Source organism: Schistocerca piceifrons, chromosome 3, assembly GCF_021461385.2.
Source record: "Schistocerca piceifrons isolate TAMUIC-IGC-003096 chromosome 3, iqSchPice1.1, whole genome shotgun sequence".
NCBI classification, from domain to species: domain Eukaryota; kingdom Metazoa; phylum Arthropoda; class Insecta; order Orthoptera; family Acrididae; genus Schistocerca; species Schistocerca piceifrons.
This window is the reverse complement of record NC_060140.1, coordinates 175,169,523-175,190,512: the sequence shown is the minus strand read 5'-3', so window position 1 is coordinate 175,190,512 and position 20,990 is coordinate 175,169,523. Positions and strand designations below refer to the sequence as shown.

The 20,990-nt window shown below is 45.4% G+C and overlaps 1 protein-coding gene and 1 non-coding gene across 2 annotated transcripts in view; one reads left to right on the top strand and one right to left on the bottom strand.

The window, feature by feature from the left end:
- LOC124788494 (serine/threonine-protein kinase meng-po) overlaps window positions 1-20,990 on the bottom strand; it is a 137,020-nt gene that overhangs the window by 17,191 nt on the left and 98,839 nt on the right. The window contains exons 3-4 of the mRNA XM_047255764.1: window positions 16,227-16,596; window positions 2,924-3,103 (exon numbers count right to left, since the gene is read on the bottom strand). Of these exons, the coding sequence (XP_047111720.1) occupies window positions 2,924-3,103; window positions 16,227-16,596 (550 nt within the window). The remainder of the gene's footprint in view (window positions 1-2,923; window positions 3,104-16,226; window positions 16,597-20,990) is intronic.
- Trnat-ugu lies at window positions 7,856-7,930 on the top strand. The gene has a single exon. It is a non-coding gene; the product is annotated as a tRNA-Thr (tRNA).

Here is a 20,990-nt window from a genome sequence, read left to right as displayed (position 1 = left end):
AAAACTGGTGAATCGCTTTCGAGTACCAGTGGCGATACATTCTGTAGCACGAGTCAACGAGCATTATTTTTTGTCGGATAAAACATGATTGCAAGTTTTAGCCTACTTAACGGGTAGACCCGGGCTCTATTTATAATGGAATCTGCTAATTTAATTTTAAAGGATTCTTTTAAAACACTGTCGCAGTAGCAGGACGAAGGGGTATCCATTTGCTTTTTATAACATTTTGTGCCCCTCGGTAAGCTAGTGGTACGCCACTGCTGCAGTCGTTTGCGGCGCTGGTGCTCGGTACATCTACTGCGAATGGGGCGAATAGTTTGACCAATATACTTTTTCCCACAAAACCGTGAGTCCTCATTGCGAGGTCATCTTTTACCGAGCCAAGAAGACCCCAGTGTGTCGCACCTGTGGATTTTGCAAAGAGAGTTTACACCGTCTCAGACCCATATAGTTTGACACCAGAGCTGAAACACCTTACTGTCGTGTTGAGGCAGAAAGGCTTCTCAGACAAACACATCCGTCGTGCCTTTGAGTAGGGATCTTCGCCGAAATCAGTGGAAGTTGCTTGTAGATCACTTAGTTTCCTTCCATATTTTGGGGGCATATCTACAAAAGATATGAAAAATATGCGACTGCAGGCTTTCTCGACGTATTTCAGCTATGAAATCTTCACGGGTTATCAGCCGAGTGGCGTCGTCTTCTAGTCGCAACGTTTCAATGGATTGCGTATCCATAATCTTCAGGCGAAGATGATGGGTATGAAAGCCATTGAAACGTTGCGACAAGAAGACGACGCCACTCGGTTGCTAACCCGTGAGATTTCAAAGCTGATATGAAAAGTGTTGTCCATGAGGCAAGATTGAGCGCTTCTTGGTACGGTAAAAGACGACCTAGGTTTGAGGAAAGTCGATTTTTACCAAATCGCTTACCATTGTAGGGAAAAGTATATTGACCACACTATTCGCACCATTCACGATAGATTTACTGAGCACCAACACCACGCAGGACTGTTGCAGCCAGAGAAATCTATGGTGGCAAAGTATTGCGTTAACGAGGAACGCAAACTGTTGTATGATAAGACACAAATTGTTGCCCATGCATGTTGTTATAGGGACTGTGTCTTAAAACAGTCCATTGGAATTAGACAAGCAGATAATATTATGAATATAGACAGGGGCTACCCGTTAAGTAACTATTGAAACCCTGCTTTGTATGACATTCAACAATACCGACCCTTGACTCGGCCGGCAGAATGTACCAACGTTGGTACTGGATAGTGATTTATCGGTTTTGCCGCATCTCATCTACGGGGCTCCTGTACCTTGACTTGTAATAGAGATTAGCAGCGACGATTTCTGTTTTGGCATTCTGCGGCGTAGGAGAGGGCCTCCGTTTAACAATAGGAACCAGTTACAGTGAGATTAGGAAACAGCGTAATCTTCAAAAGATGGTGGCCAGGTGGACCGCTGAAATATAGTGTCCAGATTACTGCATGATCCGACAGCAGACCTAACAAGACTAACATCAGTTAATAGGCCGGGAAAGTCTAGGTAGACAGAGCCATGTGTTCAGTCCAGAGGCTGGTTTGATGCAGCTCTCCATGCTACTCTATCCTGGGCAAGCTTCTTCAACTCCCAGTACCTACTGCAACGTACATCCTTATGAATCTGTTTAGTGTATTCATCTCTTGGTCTCGCTCTACGATTTTTACCATCCATGCTGCCCTACAATACTAAATTGGTGATCTCTTGATGCCTCAGAATATGCCTACCAACCAATCCCTTCTTCTAGTCAAGTTGTGTCACAAATTTCTCTTCTCTCCAATTCTATTCAATAACTTCTCATTAGTTATGTGATCTACCCATCTAATCTTCAGTATTCTTCTGTAGCGCCACATTTCGAAAGCTTCTAAACTCTTCTAGTCTAAACTATTTATTGTGCACTATACTCTATGTTAACAAATTTCTCTTCTTCAGAAACGCTATCCTTCCCATTGCCAGTCTACGTTTTATATCCTCTCTACTTCGACCATCGTGAGTTATTTTCCTCTCCAAATAGCAAAACTCATTTACTACTTTAAGCGTCTCATTTCCTAATCTAATTCCCGCAGCATCACGCGATTTAATTCGACTACATTCCATTATCCTCGTTTTGCTTTTGTTGATGTTCATCTTATATCCTCCTTTCAAGACACTGTCCTTTGCTGTCTCTTACAGAATTACAATGTCATCGGCGAACCTCATAGTTTTTATTTTTTCTCCATGGATTTTAATTCCTACTCCGAATTTTTCTTTTGTTTCCTTTACTGTTTGCTCAATATACAGACTGAATAACATCGGGGATAGGCTACAACCCTGTCTCACTCCCTTCCCAACCACTGCTTCCCTTTCATGCCCCTCGACTCTTATAACTGCCATCTGGTTTCTGTAAAAATTGTAAATAGCCTTTCGCTCCCTGCCACCTTCAGAATTTGAAAGAGTGTATTCCAGTCAACATTGTCAAAAGCTTTCCCTAAGTCTACAAATGGTAGAAATGTAGATTTGTCTTTCCTTAATCTATTTTCTAAGATAAGTCGTAAGGTCAGTATTGCCTCACGTGTTCCAATATGTCTACGGAATCCAAACTGATCTTCCATGAGGTCGGCTTCTACCAGTTTTTCCATTCGTCTGTAAAGAATTCGTGTTAGTATTGCAGCCGTGGCTTATTAAACTGATAGTTCGATAATTTTCACATCTGTCAACACCTGCTTTCTTTGGGATTGGAATTATTAATTTCTTCGTGACAGAGCCATAAGTCTGATAAAAGTAAAAGAAATAAATAACAAGGAAAAGTGAGTACACTGAAAGGCTGACCATGGCCACGTGTTGCAGCGGTGTGTTGTACACAGTGATCCTAACGAATGACAGTACGAGGCGCCGCTTACCTTGGTCATGTCGGCGGTGAAGACGAGCACGTTCTCCAGCTTGACGTCGCGGTGCACGATCTGCTTGGAGTGCAGGAAGTCGAGCGCCGAGCCGATCTGCGAGGCGACGCGCTTCACCTGCTCCTCGGGCAGACCTCCCGCCTTCACCGCCCCGGATAGGTCTCCCAGCGGCGCGTACTCCTGCCAGCAAACGTCACACAGGTCGTAACATTGTGCTCTCATCACAGCTGCCAGGCCAATACTACTCAGAGACATAAATGTGAGTGCTGGGGTGTGCTACAGATTTACTATGTATCGAATGATATGAATGTAACTCAGGTGTCATTCAACTACAGCTTTCAGTTCCATCCCCCATCCATCCCCACCACCTGCACAACATGAGTTTGTTATCTTCCTCGTTCCTCATCTCCAAATTGTGCCGCACATGGTGACACACAGGCGCGTTGTTAAACAGAGGATACTTGGTAGATCTTAAAATTAATGTACGTTTACTCACATTAAGTCAAAGCTCATTTTCAACTTTTGCAGTCCAGTCTTCATCAGTTGCGTGTAATATCACGGTATATTGATAATTTTTACTTATGGACCGTCTGACAGCAACTGAACAAAACGCAATTTTAGTGCCTTACGCGTTTCGCCTTTGTTTTCTGCAAGGCATCATCAGTGGCCTGGAATATGTACATATGTTTGCTATTTAATATAAATTTTTGTCACTGTACCTATAGGTTATAAACAGTTCTGGTTGTTGGTATTTCCTATTAAGAAGTAATGTTTTGAACTGTACTTACAGGTCGCGTGGACAATTTCTTACATATTACGCTCCTGTTGCATATTTGGTGTTGTTCTTCTTCTTATGAATGCCAATTTGCCGTTTTTCCCACATTCCACAACACTATGAACTGAACGCTTGTTTCAATGCAATGTTTTGGTTTCTGTTGCCGACTGTCAAATGTTTTCGCCAAAGATCGAATGTTATTGCCAAACTTTCGAGTGTAATTATTGAAGTATCTGTGTTCTTTTAGCCTATAAAGTGTTTTGGATGCATCTCTTACTCCCTTCCCCCCTCCTGCCACCCTTGTTAGTCCAGAAACCTGAGAAGGGAAACGTCTGCTGAAGCTAGTGCGTCAGTGGTAAGGCGTGCTGCAGAACTTGGAATTAAAAGGGACAAAGTGCAACTCCACTTGAAAACGGACACTGCAGCTGCTAAACCGGGCAAGCTGGAGAACATGAAAGCATTTCAAGCTGTGCAATGTTTTTGTTGTGCTTCCAAAAATGGCTCTGAGCACTATGGGACTCAACTGCTGAGATCATTAGTCCCCTAGAACTTAGAACTAGTTAAACCTAACTAACCTAAGGACATCACAAACATCCATGCCCGAGGCAGGATTCGAACCTGCGACCGTAGCGGTCTTGCGGTTCCAGACTGTAGCGCCTTTAACCGCACGGCCACTTCGGCCGGCTGTTGTGCTTCCGTTCAAAGATCGACACACTAGTCAATAAGCGCTCCACCAAAGTGAAGTCGCTGGTATCTTTTACTGTTATTCTCCAAACACACGGAAAGACAAGCAAAGAACTGGTCAAAGCAACAGGCTGTGTTGTCCTGGACAGTCAATTGGCACTTCCGCGGCAGTCACGTTGCAGGTCTCGTGAGGAGCACGAGCTTCAAATCTTAAATATATTAGCATGGTGGTTTACATATGGACGTTTCGGACAAAAAGTCGTAAGCGTTAATGAAATAATTACACTTTCTGGCCACTCCACATTGGTGACCATTAAAATTGCAGCACCCCGATAGATAATAAATAACGAAATTTTGATACATGCAATATAACAGCCACCAGTTTTGGAAGGAAGCAGTCAAAAGCTCTTGACCTAGGTTTCAGTCCGCATCTCGTAGTCGTGCGGTAGCGTTCTCGCTCCCCACGCCCGGGTTCCCGGGTTCGATTCCCGGAGGGGTCAGGGATTTTCTCTGCCTCGTGATGACTGGGTGTTGTGTGCTGTCCTTAGGTTAGTTAGGTTTAAGTAGTTCTAAGTTCTAAGGGACTGATGACCATAGATGTTAAGTCCCATAGTTCTCAGAGCCATTTGAACCATTTTGAACCTAGGTTTCAACCCACATAAATTGGCCTTCTTCAGAAGTCTTATAACGGTTTACATGCTGACCCTTCAAGCATGAAGGCTTAGTGATAATTAAATGTGACAATCGTAAAAACAGCCATTTTGTCAATTTTAATTACGACTAAGCCTTCGGCAGAACATCAGAATCAGCATGTAAAACGTAATAAGACTTCTGAAGAAGGCCAATATATGTGGGTTGAAACGTAGGTCAAGTACTTTTGACTACTACCTTCCGTAACTGGCGGCTGTTTTTATTCCATATATTACATTTGCACAGTTGCTGCTGCAAACCTTGCTTAACATTCTAACGAAATTTTGCTTGTTGTTCATACACGAAAGTAGCAAGAATACATTCATTTGGGGCTATACAAGGTGTGAAACTTTGTACACACGACTTCCCTTCCTTGACGAAGGACATTCGGCCGCGAATCATTAAATAAACTTTGCCAAATCCTGAAAAGCGAACCCAGTGCTACGAGAGATAAATGCTTGGGAAAACAAGAAATGGGAAGAATAAAACTAATGTCCCACCCCTAGTGGCACGGACGTGGTGAGATATATATGGATAAAGGAATTGAGAAGAATATTACTTTTGCAGAAACAAACAGATTCCATTCCTGTGAGTCTTTCTGCAGACACAGCTGCTTTGCACTGCGATGGCAAAAGCCGTGGGATAGCTCCTCATATCGTGTCAGATCTGCTTTTGCCGGTGTAGTGAAACTGGTCGACAAGGTATGAACTCAAGTAGCTGGAAGTACCCTGCGGAAATATTGAGCCACGCTACCTCTATAGCCGTCCACAATTGCGGAAGTGTTGCCGGTGCAGGATTTTGTGGACGAACTGACCTCTCAAATACGTCCCATATATGCCACATGGGATTCATGTCGAGCGAACTGGGCAGCCAAATCATGCTCTAGAATTATAAAATTATCGAGAATATTCTTCAAACGAATCACGAACAGTTGTGTCCTGGTGACCTGGGGCATCGTCGTTTGAGAACATGAAGTCCATTGATGGCTTCAAACTGTCTCCATGTAGCCGAACGTAACCATTTCCAGTCAATGATTGGTTCAGCTGGAACAGAGCGCCCAGCCTGTCACATGTAAACACAGACCACAACGTCATGGCTAATTACCGTGTAGTCGTTTCCGTTAACGTGGTTCAATTCGTGGACACGTTCCTCACGTGAGAAAGGAGTAACAAAACACTACAAAAGTCACCACCAGCTTGCAAAGCGCCTTGTTGACATCTTCGGTCCATGGTTACGTGCAGTCAGCGTCACACTAGAGCCTTGCCACCAGTTCTTATCAACCGAAACGGGAATTCATCTGACCAGGTGATGATTGTCCAGTCGTATAGGTTCCAACCGATATGGCCACGAGCCCAGAGAGGTGCTGCGGGCGATGTCATGCTGTTAGCTGATCTGCTGCCATAGCCCATTAAAGCCAAATTTTGCCACACTGTTCTGTGTAACTCGAACTGCTGAATCTCCTAACGATTTTCGAAACGGAATGCCCCATGCGTCTGGCACGAAATACCATTCCGCGTTCGGAGTCTGTTCATTCCAGTCGTGCAGCTATAATCACATCGGAAACCTTATCGCATGAATTACCTGAGAGAAAATGACGGCTCCACCAATGCACTGCCCTTTAACATTTTGTGTACGTGGTACTCCGCCACCTGTATATGTGCATATCGCTATCCCGTGATTTTGGTCATCTCGGCGTAGAGAACCAAAGAACAAAGAATGTTCCGCATGTTTCGTTAGGATCCCATACAACGAACTGAAATATTATAGCTGATACACGGCCTTGCCTCATGACTACATCAGAAAAAGTGTAAGCCAACAGTTTTGTAACGCACGAAAATCTGCTAGCTGTTTACTAGAGGATAAGTACTGAACGACTTCCAAAGAAAACGCAATGCTCCCGACGGGATGAAGAAAGTCAGATTAGTTTCGTAACCTACTGTCAACAACCAGGTCATCAGAGACGGAACACAGTCTCGTAACAGACAAGGATGAGCAAGGAATTCGGTCGTGCCCTTTTCAAAGCAAGCATCCCGCCACTCGCCTTAATTAATTTAGGAAAGCCAGGGGAACTACAATAATGATCGCCGGACGGGGATTCGAACATTACTAATATTCACCTCTTCGGTGCTACCTGCTGGGGAACGGAAACTCGAGGAAGGGGTGGGAGGCGGCGGGGGAGGGGGGGGGGGGGGGAAGAAGGGAGGAGAATGACGGAAGAAACAGTAGAAGGTGCTCGCTCGTCGTCCCTCCTTTCAGGAAAACCAGGGTGCCGCGAATGCTCGCTGGGAACAATGTCGTGGCAGGGAGTGGAGCGAAATGTACCTGGGCTCTGGCGACGACGGGCCATTCGCAACACCGCTCGTAGTCGAGAAGACGTCCCTGGCAGAATTCTGCTGCGCTAATGGACCTACCGGTATGAGACATGTATAATGACTGCGTGGACAAGAGAGGGATACTAAATTTTTTACTGGGCGGCAGCACCACGGAGAGCGCCAGACAGTCTATAATAACTTTATATGTCCGAAAGAACAGATAACATCTTAATATATATATATAGTTAAGGCTCACCGGCCACTTGACCATCTTCTTCTTCTGTGCGAATGAACAAACAGTACCCGAACTCTTACGGGAATCGGCAGCGCGCCGCGAGTAATGAGTATAACGGGGAAGGGGTGGGGGGGGGGGGGGGGCATTACGAATGTAGTGCCGGACAATACGTTGAGAATGTGAGTTTCGCGGGAGGCGTGTCAGAGATAAATCCCTGCAGTCGCACTATCCTCTGTGTTCTCGGTGGCTCAGATGGATAGAGCGTCTGCCATGTAAGCAGGAGGTCCCGGGTTCGAGTCCCGGTCGGGGCACACATTTTCATCTGTCCCCGTTGACGTATGTCAACGACTGTTAGCAGCTAAGGGTGTTCATTTCATTGAAATATAATAACTTTGTCAGTCGCAATCGCATATTATTTATACGGTAAGCGGTAAACTTAACATCGTAAATCGGCAATATCAAGCAGACGAAATGAAGGAGTTTTGCTACCTTACAAGCAAAGTACCACATCACGAGCGAAGCAAAGAAGTCATAAAAAGCAGATTAACACACACAAAAAGAGCTTTCATGGCCGAGAGAAATTTGGTAATGCCACATATACACTACTGGCCATTAAAATTGCTACACCACGAAGATGACGTGCTGCAGACGCGAAATTTAACCGATAGGAAGAAAATTAGCTTTTCAGAGCATTCACACAAGGTTAGAGCCGGTGGCGACACCTACAACATGCTGACATGAGGAAAGTTTCCGACCGATTTCTCATACACAAACAGTAGTTGACCGGCGTTGCCTGGTGGAACGTTGTTGTGATGCCTCGTGTAAGGAGGAGAAATGCGTACCATCACGTTTCCGACTTTGATAAAGGTCGGATTGTAGCCAATGGCGATTGCACTTTATCGTATCGCGACATTGCTACTCGCGTTGGTCGAGATCCAATTATTGTTAGCAGGATACGGAATCAGTGGGTTCAGGAGGGTAATACGGAACGCCCTGCTGGATCCCAACGGCCTCGTATTACTAGCAGTCGAGATGACAGGCATCTTATCCGCATGACTGTAACGGATATTGCAGCCACGTCTCGATCCCTGATCCAACAGATGGGGACGTTTGCAAGACAACAACCATCTGCACGAACATTTCGACGACGTTTGCAGCAGCCTGGACTATCAGCTCGGAGACCATGGCTGCGGTTACCCTTGACGCTGCATCACCCGGCGTGATGGTATAGGGTGCCCTTGGTTACACGTCTCTGTCACCTCTTGTTGGCATTGACGCCACTTTGAACAGTGGACGTTACATTTCAGATGTGTTACGACCCGTGGCTCTACCCCGATCCCTGCGAAACCCTACATTTCAACAGGATAATGCACGACCGCATGTTGCAGGTCCTGCACGGGCCTTTCTGGATACAGAAAATTTTCGACTGCTGCCCTGGCCAGTACATTCTCCAGATCTCTCACCAATTGATAACGTCTCGTCAATGGTGGCCGAGCAACTGGCTCGTCACAATACGCCAGTCACTACTCTTGATGAACTGTGGTATCGTGTTGAAGCTTCATGGACAGCTGTACCTGTACACGCCATCCAAGCTCTGTTTGACTCAATGCCCAGACGTATCAAGGCCGTTATTACGGCCAGAGGTGGTTGTTCTGGGTACTGATTTCTCAAGATCGACGCACACAAATTGCGTGAAACTGTAATCACATGTGAGTTCTAGTATAATGTATTTGTCCAATGAAGACCCGTTTATCTTCTGCATTTATTCATGGTGTAGCAATTTTAATGGCCACTAGTGTAGGTCTTCAGCTGAGGAAGAAATTGCTGAGAACGTACGTTTTGAGCATAATATTGAATGGGAGTGAATCATGGGTGTGGGATAACTGGAAAAGATAAAAGTCGAAGCGTTTGGGATGTGTTGCTATAGAAGTACACTGAGTATTAGGTGGACTGGTAACGTAAGGAATGAGGAGGTTGTCTGCAGAAAAGGCGAACATATGGAAATCACTGACAAGGAGAAGGGATAGGATGACAGGACATATGTTAGGTCATCAGGAAATTACTTCTGTGGTACCACAGAGGGTAAAAACTGTAGAGGAAGACAGAGACTGGAATACAGCCAACAAATAATTGAGGATATTGCTGCCAATGTAAAATCCACTAAGGAGCGCGAAGGCAAGATAAATTAGCGATCGTGCAGAGGCATGTAGAGACTCGTTTTTCTCTCCCTCCATTTGCGAGTGGTCCAAGGTACCCTCTGCCATGCATCTTATGGTGGCTTTTGGAGTATGTATGTAGATGTAGTAATTGTCAGAGGTATGGCGTCAGTGGGCACGTCCATCTCACATGCCGGCTACATCCTCTGGGGGACTCAGTGCCAAATCGATACCTGCTGAGCCCAAACGATCTCTGACCGCGCATATCTATCGATACGTGGGCTGGGTGGGAATCTGAATAACTGTTGGATACAAAAGGAGCCTTTTCCAATTTGATACTGGAACATTAAGCTCCAAACAAAATATGAACACCTTACGTGCGTATTTCTTCGCGGGTGGGCTGAAAAGTAATACCTCCGAATTTCTTATGTGCAAACTACTAAAGCTCTGTAATACGTGTGCTGTTTGAGGCTTTCCGGACGCTGCATCTGCCTGATAGGTTCCCGGGAATTACGCCGGATAATATTGTAAAAACGGCACAATATTTCAGCGAGACAACTGCCCCCCCCATCTTCAGGTGCTACTATCGCGTCGCTGAGGAGCTCGCCAATTTATATGTTAGCTTTCTAGAACAGCGTAGGCGCCAGCGGGGGCATAACGTCATCGAAGACCAATCGTAGACGGCGTCGAATACTAGAGCCCTCTGCTGAAGAAACGGGTCGCGGTCTGCGGAAGCGCGCCGCATCGCGGGAGCGACGGACCCCGTTCGCGTGCGCGAGGTGTTGGCGCGCGATTTAAGCATCTGCGCTAACGTTTCCCATCCGCGTTGACTCGGTGCAGTTGCTAATCTACGGCTGACGATTCCTTAGTGCCGCAAAGGCTGGCTCCCAGGCTTTGCTTTTACAGTATTATCCGGCGTAATTCTCGGGAACCTATCAAGCGCTTGTAAGGTGTCAGGCAAATCCAACACCTTCCATGAAAACCCTGACATAATAAGCAAATCCAGTAGTATGTCACATAGCTCCGAATAAATCGTGACATTAAATTAACCAAAGTAATACGAGTAACGAGTGAGCAAATGGAATACCACAGACTAACACAAGAATGCCTAAATGCATGTCATACCTTCCCACCGTAAGACAGACGCAGTTCCGAGGGGAGAAACTAGAACAGAAGCCGAGAGCAGAACCGTGTTAAGTTAGAAGGCCCTACGATAAGGGCCGGACACCCACGTCGCCAGCTAACCGTTAGGACCACCCCCGAGCCCATGTTAAAAGCTAGAGCCTTAGCGTGAGACTTTTTCGCGTCTCTGTTACGTCAGGACCACCCCCAGCCCATGTCAAAAGATAGAGCCCTCCAGAAGAACAGTATAGATCTTACGATAACGCTAAAAGGACCACACCAGCTGCAAGTTTTAGCGTGAGACTTTTTCGCGTCTCTGTTACGCTGCAAACTTTAAAAACATTGCCCCACCACGAAAAGTATAACGTTTCTCATTGGATAGACCGAATTTTTGTAGGCGGAGCTTAAGGTTAACATTGAGACCCTGATTGGTCAGATGAAAACACAGCCCGATAGTTTTTTTAAACCAACTTCGGTAAATTGTAGTAAGGAGAAGTTAGGAGAGAGTTGTTTCCGAGACGGCGAGGTGAGTGGAGCTGTGCTGCTCGCCGCCCCCTGATGAACACCGACAAGGTAATGAACGCACGCGATGCCGCATAACAGCGCTTAAAGCTTCATTCAGAACTGCAGAATTCTCATCTGTTACACCCCCTTTTTGCGTAATACTAGTGCCGAACGTCAATTAAAGCTCATGGTGTTCACATTTGCCACTTGAAGTAAAAATCTGAAACGCGATGATTTATCTGGTATGTAGTTATTGAGAAGCCACATCAGCCACTGTAATTTACGACAAGTTAGATAAGTAATTAAAGATAATTGAGGGTCACTGTAGACCATTTATACAGTTTTCTCTTTTGTGAAACTTAATTTAAACCTAGATTATAGATGTGATATGGCATAGGTCATCCTTCGATCCACTGTAGAACTTGGAAACCCATTCAGGGAATATTCGTTCACATTTTTGTTGAACGCAGTTGGTTTTTACCATCCTGTATTAAAACATTTCCTTTTATCAATAGTGCAATTTATAAGCAATGTTTTGTGAGTAGAATAAAATTTCCAATGGTAAACTTAACTGCTTTTTCGGCGTTATTTTACCAGCTAACTAAAAATAGGAAAGCCTTGAACCCCTTCCACTAAATTTAGTTAGTATTAAGATTCTTTTACAGGGAGTGCAGTGGAGCTGACGCTGAAATCATTAAGTATTTGGTTATATCATCGCTAGTCTCACTGAACTCTTCTGAATTCTACATGTCATGTGTGGTCTGGCGTCTCCTTACCAGCAACAGGCCCCAGGTTCAAACTAGTCAATTCCCTAAAAAACACGCTCAGAGCGTCGTTGCGTGAAAGTGGTAGGGAGACACGATATAGAACAACAGACGCCACGCAGAATGTTAGATGCTCTGTAATACGTCTTTATCCCGCATGTCTACATATTTATTTATAAACATAGTCACCCTGGCGACGAACACAGATGATGTTCAGATGTGTGTGAAATCTTATGGGATTTAACTGCTAAGGTCATCTGTCCCTAAGCTTACACACTACTTAACCTAAATTATCCTAAGGACAACCACACACACCCATGCCGAACGGAGGACTCGAACCTCCGCCGTGACCAACCGCACAGTCCATGACTGCGTCGCCTAAGACCGTTCGGCTAATCCCGCGCGGCGCGACGAACACATTTCTTGCAACGAGAGACCAGAACGTTTGACTTTGTTGACAGAGTCACAACCTCATCTCTGCATGCACCGCTTCATAACTATCAAGGTTAAGTCCTCGGGGGTGTTCTTTAAGGCTTGGAAACAGACAAAAATGGGATGGGGCCAAGTCGGGACTGTATGGAGTCGGGAGACAGATGAAAATCGGATGGGAACAAGTCGAGACTCTATGGAGGATGATCCATGCCACTGAACCAAAGGTGTCGGATTGTTGCAGATGTCGCAGTGCTCGTGTGTTGTCATGCTGAGGGTAAAGGTACTCTATGTCATCGGAATTCTTCGAATTCTTGCTTTCAGTTTTCTGAGGGTCTCGCACACCTTGCAGTGTTTATGGTGGTGCTTATAGGCATGACTCTCAGATACACACCTTTAATATCCCAGAACTGTTTGAACATGACTTGGCCTGCTGATAGCACGGTCTTGAACTTTTTCTTGGCGTCGGCGACCCTCTGTGGCGGAGCTCCACTGATGCTCTCTTTCGTCGATTGCCACAATGTTGCTAAGGAATCCGTCACACTCTCGCTCAAAACGCAAAAGAAATTGTCGACACACGTCCAGTACCCTCTGTTAATGTCAGGAATGAGCATTCGAGGCATCCACGAAGCATACAGTTTTCTGTATGGCAGTTGTGCAGTGACAGCCAGTACACACTCTCGCGATATGCCACACACACCTGTGAGCTGTGTAGTAACCGACGATTTTGTCTGACGAGTTCATTAACACCGTCTAAGGATTTCAATTGGAGGCAAGTTTTCTGCGGCTAGAAACTCCACTACAGCACACTGTTTCTCACGCACCGACATACGTTGTTACGTTATACACCGCGTCAGCGAAACGGGGAAGTGGACCGAGTGATGTGCATGACATGTAGCCGATATGTAGAACAGAATAAATTCTTCGCAGGCATTACTTTTCGGAACAGCCTCGTATTTACTGATAACTTAATGGTAAGGAGAGGAAAATTTCGCGAAAACAATAACGCGAAAAATAACGCAAAATTAGCGGTTTTTAGGGAAATCAGCGACTTTTATGACATATTGCGAAATCTGTAATTTTGTAATGTATAAAACTGTTATAAAAACGAGGACGGCATTTGGCTAATATCCGTAGGTGATGCTATTGAATGCCAGAGCTGCATTTTGGCTGCTAATCTCCTCTAAACTGGGGGTTCGTGTACGATCTTAAACTAACTGTTCATTTCTGCGTAACTGACTTTGATTTGACGATGTAAACAGCACCGAAATCAGCAAAGAGACGCCACCAATTTGGCAAAATAAAACCACTAATTTGGCCCAAAAACAATACCGAATTTCCCACAGAGACACCACTGAATTTGTCAAGAGACAGCATCTAACTTGTCAAAAATCAACACCAGATTTGGTTAAAAAAAACAACGAATTTGGCAAAAAACAACATCGAATTTAGTAAAAACAACATTAAATTTCGAAAAAGCAGCAACTTGACAAAAATAACAACACTGAATTTGGTGAAAAACCGAATAACACCGAACTTGACAAAAAGCCAAATAAGACAAAACTTAGGAAAAACATAAATAACACCGAATTGGAAGAAAAACACCTAATCTGGCAGAAACCAGACAACACCGAGAAAATCTGGCAAATACCACTGAACTATGAAAAAACAAACAATAATCACAGAATTTGGCGAAAACAACACGGATTTTGGCAAGAAACGCAGAATTTGACAAGAAACAACTCAAAATTTGGCGGAAAAAAGACATTAAATTTGGCTAAAAACAGGACGAAATTTGCCAAAAAATAACACCGAATTGTAAGAAAATGAGCTACAGCCGTCTTTATGATGGCATTTATTGTGTAGCTACCTGTTTCGTGATAACCCCTTCAGCATCAGCTGAGGTCTGAAGATGGTGCATTGAAGCGCCGAAACTGGTAGCTAAACAACAAATGACAGAATAATGACAGCTGTAGGCGTTTCGTTTTCTTACAGTAGAGGACGGCCGTAGTCCCCCAGACCTCCAGTAAAAAGGATGGACATACAAAAACACCGGATTTTGTCATGAAAGAAAACGATTAATGAACAAAGTAAGAGCATATGCAAAAAAATGTGTGTGAAATCTTATGGGACTTAAATGCTACCGAGCGAGGTGGCGCAGTGGCTAGCACACTGGACTCGCATTCGGGAGGACGACGGTTCAATCCCGCGTCCGGCCATCCTGATTTAGGTTTTCCGTGATTTCCCTAAATCACTACAGGCAAATGCCGGGATGGTTCCTTTGAAAGGGCACGGCCGACTTCCTTCTCCATCCTTCCCTAATCCGATGAGACCGATGACTTCGCTGTTTGGTCTCTTCCCCAAACCAACCACCCAACCAACTTAAATGCTAAGGTCATCAGTCCCTAAGCTTACACACTACTTAACCTAAATTATCCTGAGGACAAACACACACACCCATGCCCGAGGGAGGATTCGAAACTCCGCCGGGATCAGCCGTACAGTGCATGACTGCAGCACCCTAGACCGCTCGGCTAATCCCGCGCGGCAAGAGCATATGGACTATCAGACCAATTGTGTGACTGGATTGAAGAGTTCCTAGATAACAGAACGCAGCATGTCATTCTCAATGGAGAGAAGTCTGAGGTAAGAGTGATTTCAGGTTTGCCGCAGGGGAGTGTCGTAGGACCGTTGCTATTCACAATATACATAAATGACCTTGTGGATAACGTCGGATGCTGAGGCTTTTTGCGGATGATGCTGTGGTATATCGAGAGGTTGTAACAATGGAAAATTGTACTGAAATGCAGGAGGATCTGCAACGAATTGACACATGGTGCAGGTAATGGCAACTGAATCTCAATGTAAACAAGTGTAATGTGCTGCGAATACATAGAAAGAAAGATCCTTTATCATTTAGCTACAGTATAGCAGGTCAGCAACTGGAAGCAGTTAATTACGTGGGAGTAGGCATTAGGAGTGATTTAAAATGGAATGATTATATAAAGTTGATCGTCGGTAAAGCAGATGCCAGACAGATTCATTGGAAGAATGCTAAGGAAATGCAGTCCGAAAACAAAGGAAGTAGGTTACAGTACGCTTGTTCACCCACTGCTTGAATACTGCTCAGCAGTGTGGGATCCGTACCAGATAGGGTTGATAGAAGAGATAGAGAAGATCCAACGGATAGCAGCGCGCTTCGTTACAGGATCATTTAGTAATCGCGATATGATAGATAAACTCCAGTGGAAGACTTTGCAGGAGAGACGTTCAGTAGCTCGGTATGGGCTTTTGTTGTAGGTTCGAGAACATAACTTCACCGAGGAGTCAAGCAGTATATTGCTCCCTCCTACGTATACCTCGCGAAGAGACCATGAGGATAAAATCAGAGAGATTAGAGCCCACACGGATGCATACCGACAATCTTTCTTTCCACGAACAATACGAGACTGGAATAGAAGGGAGAAACGATAGAGGTACTCGAAGTACCCTCCGCCACACCGTCAGATGGCATGCGGAGTATGGATGTAGATGTAGATATTTTCCTGTCCCTAGTAATTGGATACGCGTTGCAGACCAGGACCAGTAGCATCAGTATGATGAGTATGCAGTAACAAGGCGCATCAACGTACCTGGGCGAAGACGTAGCAGCCGTCTGCGCGGAAGGCGACGGGGTAGACAGAGAGCACGGCGGGGTGCGGGCTGACGCGGTAGCTGTAGTGGAACTCGCGCTGGAAGTCTGCGACGCTGGTGAGCTCCGCGTGGACGGCCTTGAGCACGACGGTGGTGCCGGTGCGGCGGTGCGTGGCGAGCAGGATGCGCGCGAAGCAGCCCTCGGCCAGCGTGCGCGACACCGAGTACTCGGCGGACAGCGACAGCTCGGGCAGCGCCACCTCCTGCACGCGGTGCATCGACTCGGCCGCCGCCTGCTGCGCCTGCGACCGCGGACCGCCGCGCATCCTGGCGGCAAAGTACACGCTGTACAGCAGGGCATAACATGCACTGAAGGAACAAAAACGCAATACCAAAAATAATTAATGTAGAATGATGATATTACGGGAATACATTCGTAGGTTACATCCGTAAGTGATTAACATCGCAAGATCACAGGCTATTATAAGCGCGAGATAAGCCATTCCAAATGTGAAATGCTGGTACATTAATAACCAGTGTAACCACCTGTGGTGTGCTTACTGTAAGACCTTCAGTAAACACACCGTCAGATTATTTGACTTGTCACTCTAACGAAGTAGGCGAGTGTCAGCAATATGTCTTGTGGTCTTATGGTGGCGTGTTTATCTTCTGCCGTTAGGTCAGACAATAGAAATGCCACTTGCACACATAGAGTAGCAGATTGACGGTGACCAACTTTAAACAGAACTTGATTAATTTTCACACACATTTATTAAAATAGTAACAAGCATAAACCTTATGTAACATGATTCTGGATGCTATTTACAATTGACAATCTGAAGTTCCTTTGGTCTTGGTACGTTAATCTTATTCTCACATATATCTCTGATACTTGACTAAAGTGTCTATACATTTATCTTCAGGGCTATGTACAGGAATATAGTAATCTTATTAGGCGCAGACTGAAACTTGACTATAGACTGGCACAGACAAATGTAGAACTCGTACAGACTGGTACAGACTAATACAGGCTGGTACCGACTTGTGTAGACAAATGCAGACCGACTAATCGGAGGTCTGTACACTCGTTGTAATACCTCGCGCCTTCATGTATCACTGCGCTAGTGTGATCCGCGAGGAAAAAAAAAAGGTTCTATGTTAGCAGCAATCTCATTGGCTGCATTACATATTAATACGCGGATCGGCGGAAGCAGAATTTGGTCCGTCTCTATGGCAGCGCCATCTCGTAGTGCGGAGACGGACAAGTGATGTGCCTGCGCTGTTGTGCTTAGCGGGGCGCGCTCTAGTGGGAAAGGTGTGTACGCGCTGACTACCCGGAACTATGTACACAACACCACCACAGCCCCCTATCGTCCCCTTCCATCCTGTTTTTCCCCGCCTACCCTCTCTCTGCCTCCCTTCTCTCCCCCGAGTCCATTTTCATTTCCCCTCCTCTGCCTTTCCCATTCCCTCTCGCGTCTGCCCTGGGCCCTCTCCCCCTTATGAGTCCTCTCCCTCCGTCGGATCCCCCACCCTCCTTTTCTTTTTCCTCTCCTCCCCACTTTTTTCCCCTCATCTGTCCAGGTCCCCCCCCCTACTGACCTTGGTTGTGGCGTGTCATCTTCGTGCCGACTTTTTAGTGTGGTGTTTCCAGTGATTGTTAATTGTTGTACGTCTTTTCTGAAGTGTTGCAAACAGACATCATGCTGTCGCTGGGTGTAATTTTTATATCTCTTGCGAACAGAAACCAGACTATCGCCGTGTTTTTTTAATTGTCTGTTTACTATTTTACCTGTCTGCTTCCTGTGTATATTATTAGCATCGTCCGCCCTTTCTTTTCCACAATTTTATGCCGTTTTACAATATACGTCATTGTTTTATCGCTTGCTTTTATTGTTTCTTATCTTCTTATGTTTTACAAATTCTGTAGGCTGAAGAGCAGCGTACCAAGCTGCTGCCAGCCCGCCCATTTGGGGGGGGGGGATCGAAATTCAATAAAGGAAAAAAAACCACCACAGCCAGAATGTTGAATTGAAGGATGGAGACGTGTTTGCATTGCGCTGTATGGGTGCCGGATGTCAGTTTGTGGGAATGTGTGGAGTTCCACACCTGTTGCCCTTGGTCGGTCAATACAGGGACAGTTAATTCTGGTAGTGGTTCAAATGGCTCTGAGCACTATGGGACTTAACTTCTGAGGTCATCAGTCCGCTAGAACTTAGAACGACTTAAATCTAACTAACCTAAGGACATCACACACATCCATGCCCGAGGCAGGATTCGAACCTGCCACCGTAGCGGTCGCGCGGTTCCAGACTGTAGCGCCTAGAACCGTTCGGCCACTTCGGCCGGCTCTGGTAGTGGATGACGCTGGAGTTGTCAGCCAATGGTGTCTCGCATGACATCTGAGGATCGAGTAGGCCGAGGCAACATGCCGCCGCTCTGTAAGGCATGCTCGGTTATGATAATGATGTGTGGGCGAGCGTTACCCTGTTGGAAAACACCCCCTGCAATGCTGCCAAAAATGGCTCAAATGGCTCTGAGGACTATGGGGCTTAAATTCTGAGGTCATTCGTCCCCTAGAACTTAGAACTACTTAAACCTAACTAACCTAAGGACATCACACACATCCATGCCCGAGGCAGCATTCGAACCTGCGACCGCAGCGGTCGCACGGTTCCAGACTGTAGCGCCTAGAACCGCTCGACCACTCCAGTCGGCCTGGAATGCTGTCCATGAATGTCACTACAACAGGTCGAATGACCAGATTGACGTACAGATCTGCAGTCAGGGTGAGTGCAATAACCGTGAGAGTGCTCCTGCTGTCATAGAAATTACACCGCAGACCATAACGTGGGAGGGGGGGGGGGGGCGTAGGGTCAGTATGTCTAGCAAGAAGATAGGTTCGTTGTAGGTCCTCTATTGGCTTCCTTCTAACCCACACATGACCATTGCTGGCACCGAGGCAGAACCAGGTTTCATCAGAAAATGCAACCTGCCCTCCGATGAGCTCTCTCTCGTTTGACACCACTGAAGTCGTAAATGGAAGTGGTTTGGGGTCAGTGGAATGCACTCTACAAGGCGTCTGCCTTAGAGTTGTTCTTAAAATAACCGATTTGTAACGGTTCGTTGTATAACTGTGGTGCCAACTGCTGTTCGCGTTTCTGCTGCAGAAGTAGTATATCGCACCAGAGCCACACGCCGAACACGATGGTCTTCGCTCTCGGTAGTGCCATCTGGTGACCGATCTTCTTGCAACCATACATGATCATGATCATGATCACCGCTGCCATAAATTACATACATCAAAAAATGTTTTGCATCACCTCGGTTCCGAGAGTTCCGGAACCTATACAGAAAATTGTAACAGAGATCAACATAAACATCGCATGTTGTACCACCATACAGCGAGTCTATCAGAGGTGGTGGTCCACACTGCTGTACACACCGGTACCTCTAATACCCAGCAGCACGTCCTCTTGCATTGATTCATGCCTGTATTCGTCGTGGCATACTATCCACAAGCTCATCAAGGCACTGTTGGTCCAGATTGTCCCACTCCTCAACGGCGATCCAGGTACTACTCATGCATAGTTGTTTACATCTTTGGGCGGGTTTAGTGACATCTCTGAACAGTCAACGTCTATCTTCAGGAGTTCTGGGTGATGCAAAACATTTTTTGATGTGTGTATATACAGTGATTACTATCCTGCCAAGACTTTCTCCAATATCGCAGAAGGAACATCTAGCATCTCGTAGCCCTATTACATTGCCTCATTCAAACTCAGTGGCGTTGATAATGGTGTCTGTCGCCTTAAAGGCGTTCTTCACCAACAACAACTCACCACGCCCAATATCAAAGTAACGAGAGTTACAGAGTGTGTTTAAAGCAAACCTGACACTCATCCTCGTAGTGGCGCTACTGCGCCATCCTTGTGCGGCTCATGAGAAATTTGAATAGACACTATCCTTCACATATAAAAATACACCTAGCAACTTTCGTTTATGTCGCACCACTCCTTCTTGGTCTTAGAATTTTTTACCGTGCGTGTCTAGTGATATTGTTATATATTTGCATCTATTTTCCTCAGTTTTTCTACAATAAAGATAAGAAAACTTGCGATTTTTGCACCTGAACTTTATTCTTCCTCGTATTCACGTTAGGCATCTTCAGTGATATTCATTTTTGTGCCCTGTTCATGCGGCCATTTGTTGTTCTATGTGTGCTAAAAGTGCATAGGGTAAGTTTCTTCCAGTAAATATTTCTTTGTGCATTACTTATAATGTAGTAAATTGCACATGCTTGCACTTCTCTTGGAATAGAAGAAATAGAGTACCAGAAAAGTAGAGAAAGAGGAAGAAAACGTCCTTCCTCGAATTACTGTGGGCGTCACGGAAAGATCGTGATTAACGACATCCAAGAACTACCTTGAATACGTGGCACCTCTAGTACCCTATCTCAAATACATATTGAATGGAAGGAAAAACCAGAAGATTCCAACCAGCAGGGCGAGGTCGCGAACTGTGTCCTCTTCTCCTTTTTACTCTTCTTTTTCTTCTTCCTCCAATATTTAGGCACTATTCCTGTCCCGATTTCACATTTGTAATACCATTTTTTCCGTCCTCTATTGTTTGTTTTTCCTCGGCGCTTTTACTTGTTTACAAACACGTGTAAGTTGTTGCCTCCATTTCTCCCTATATTGTTCCACTTTGTCGTTTAAGTTATATATTTCTAACTGTCCTCGAATATTCTTGTTTTCTATAAT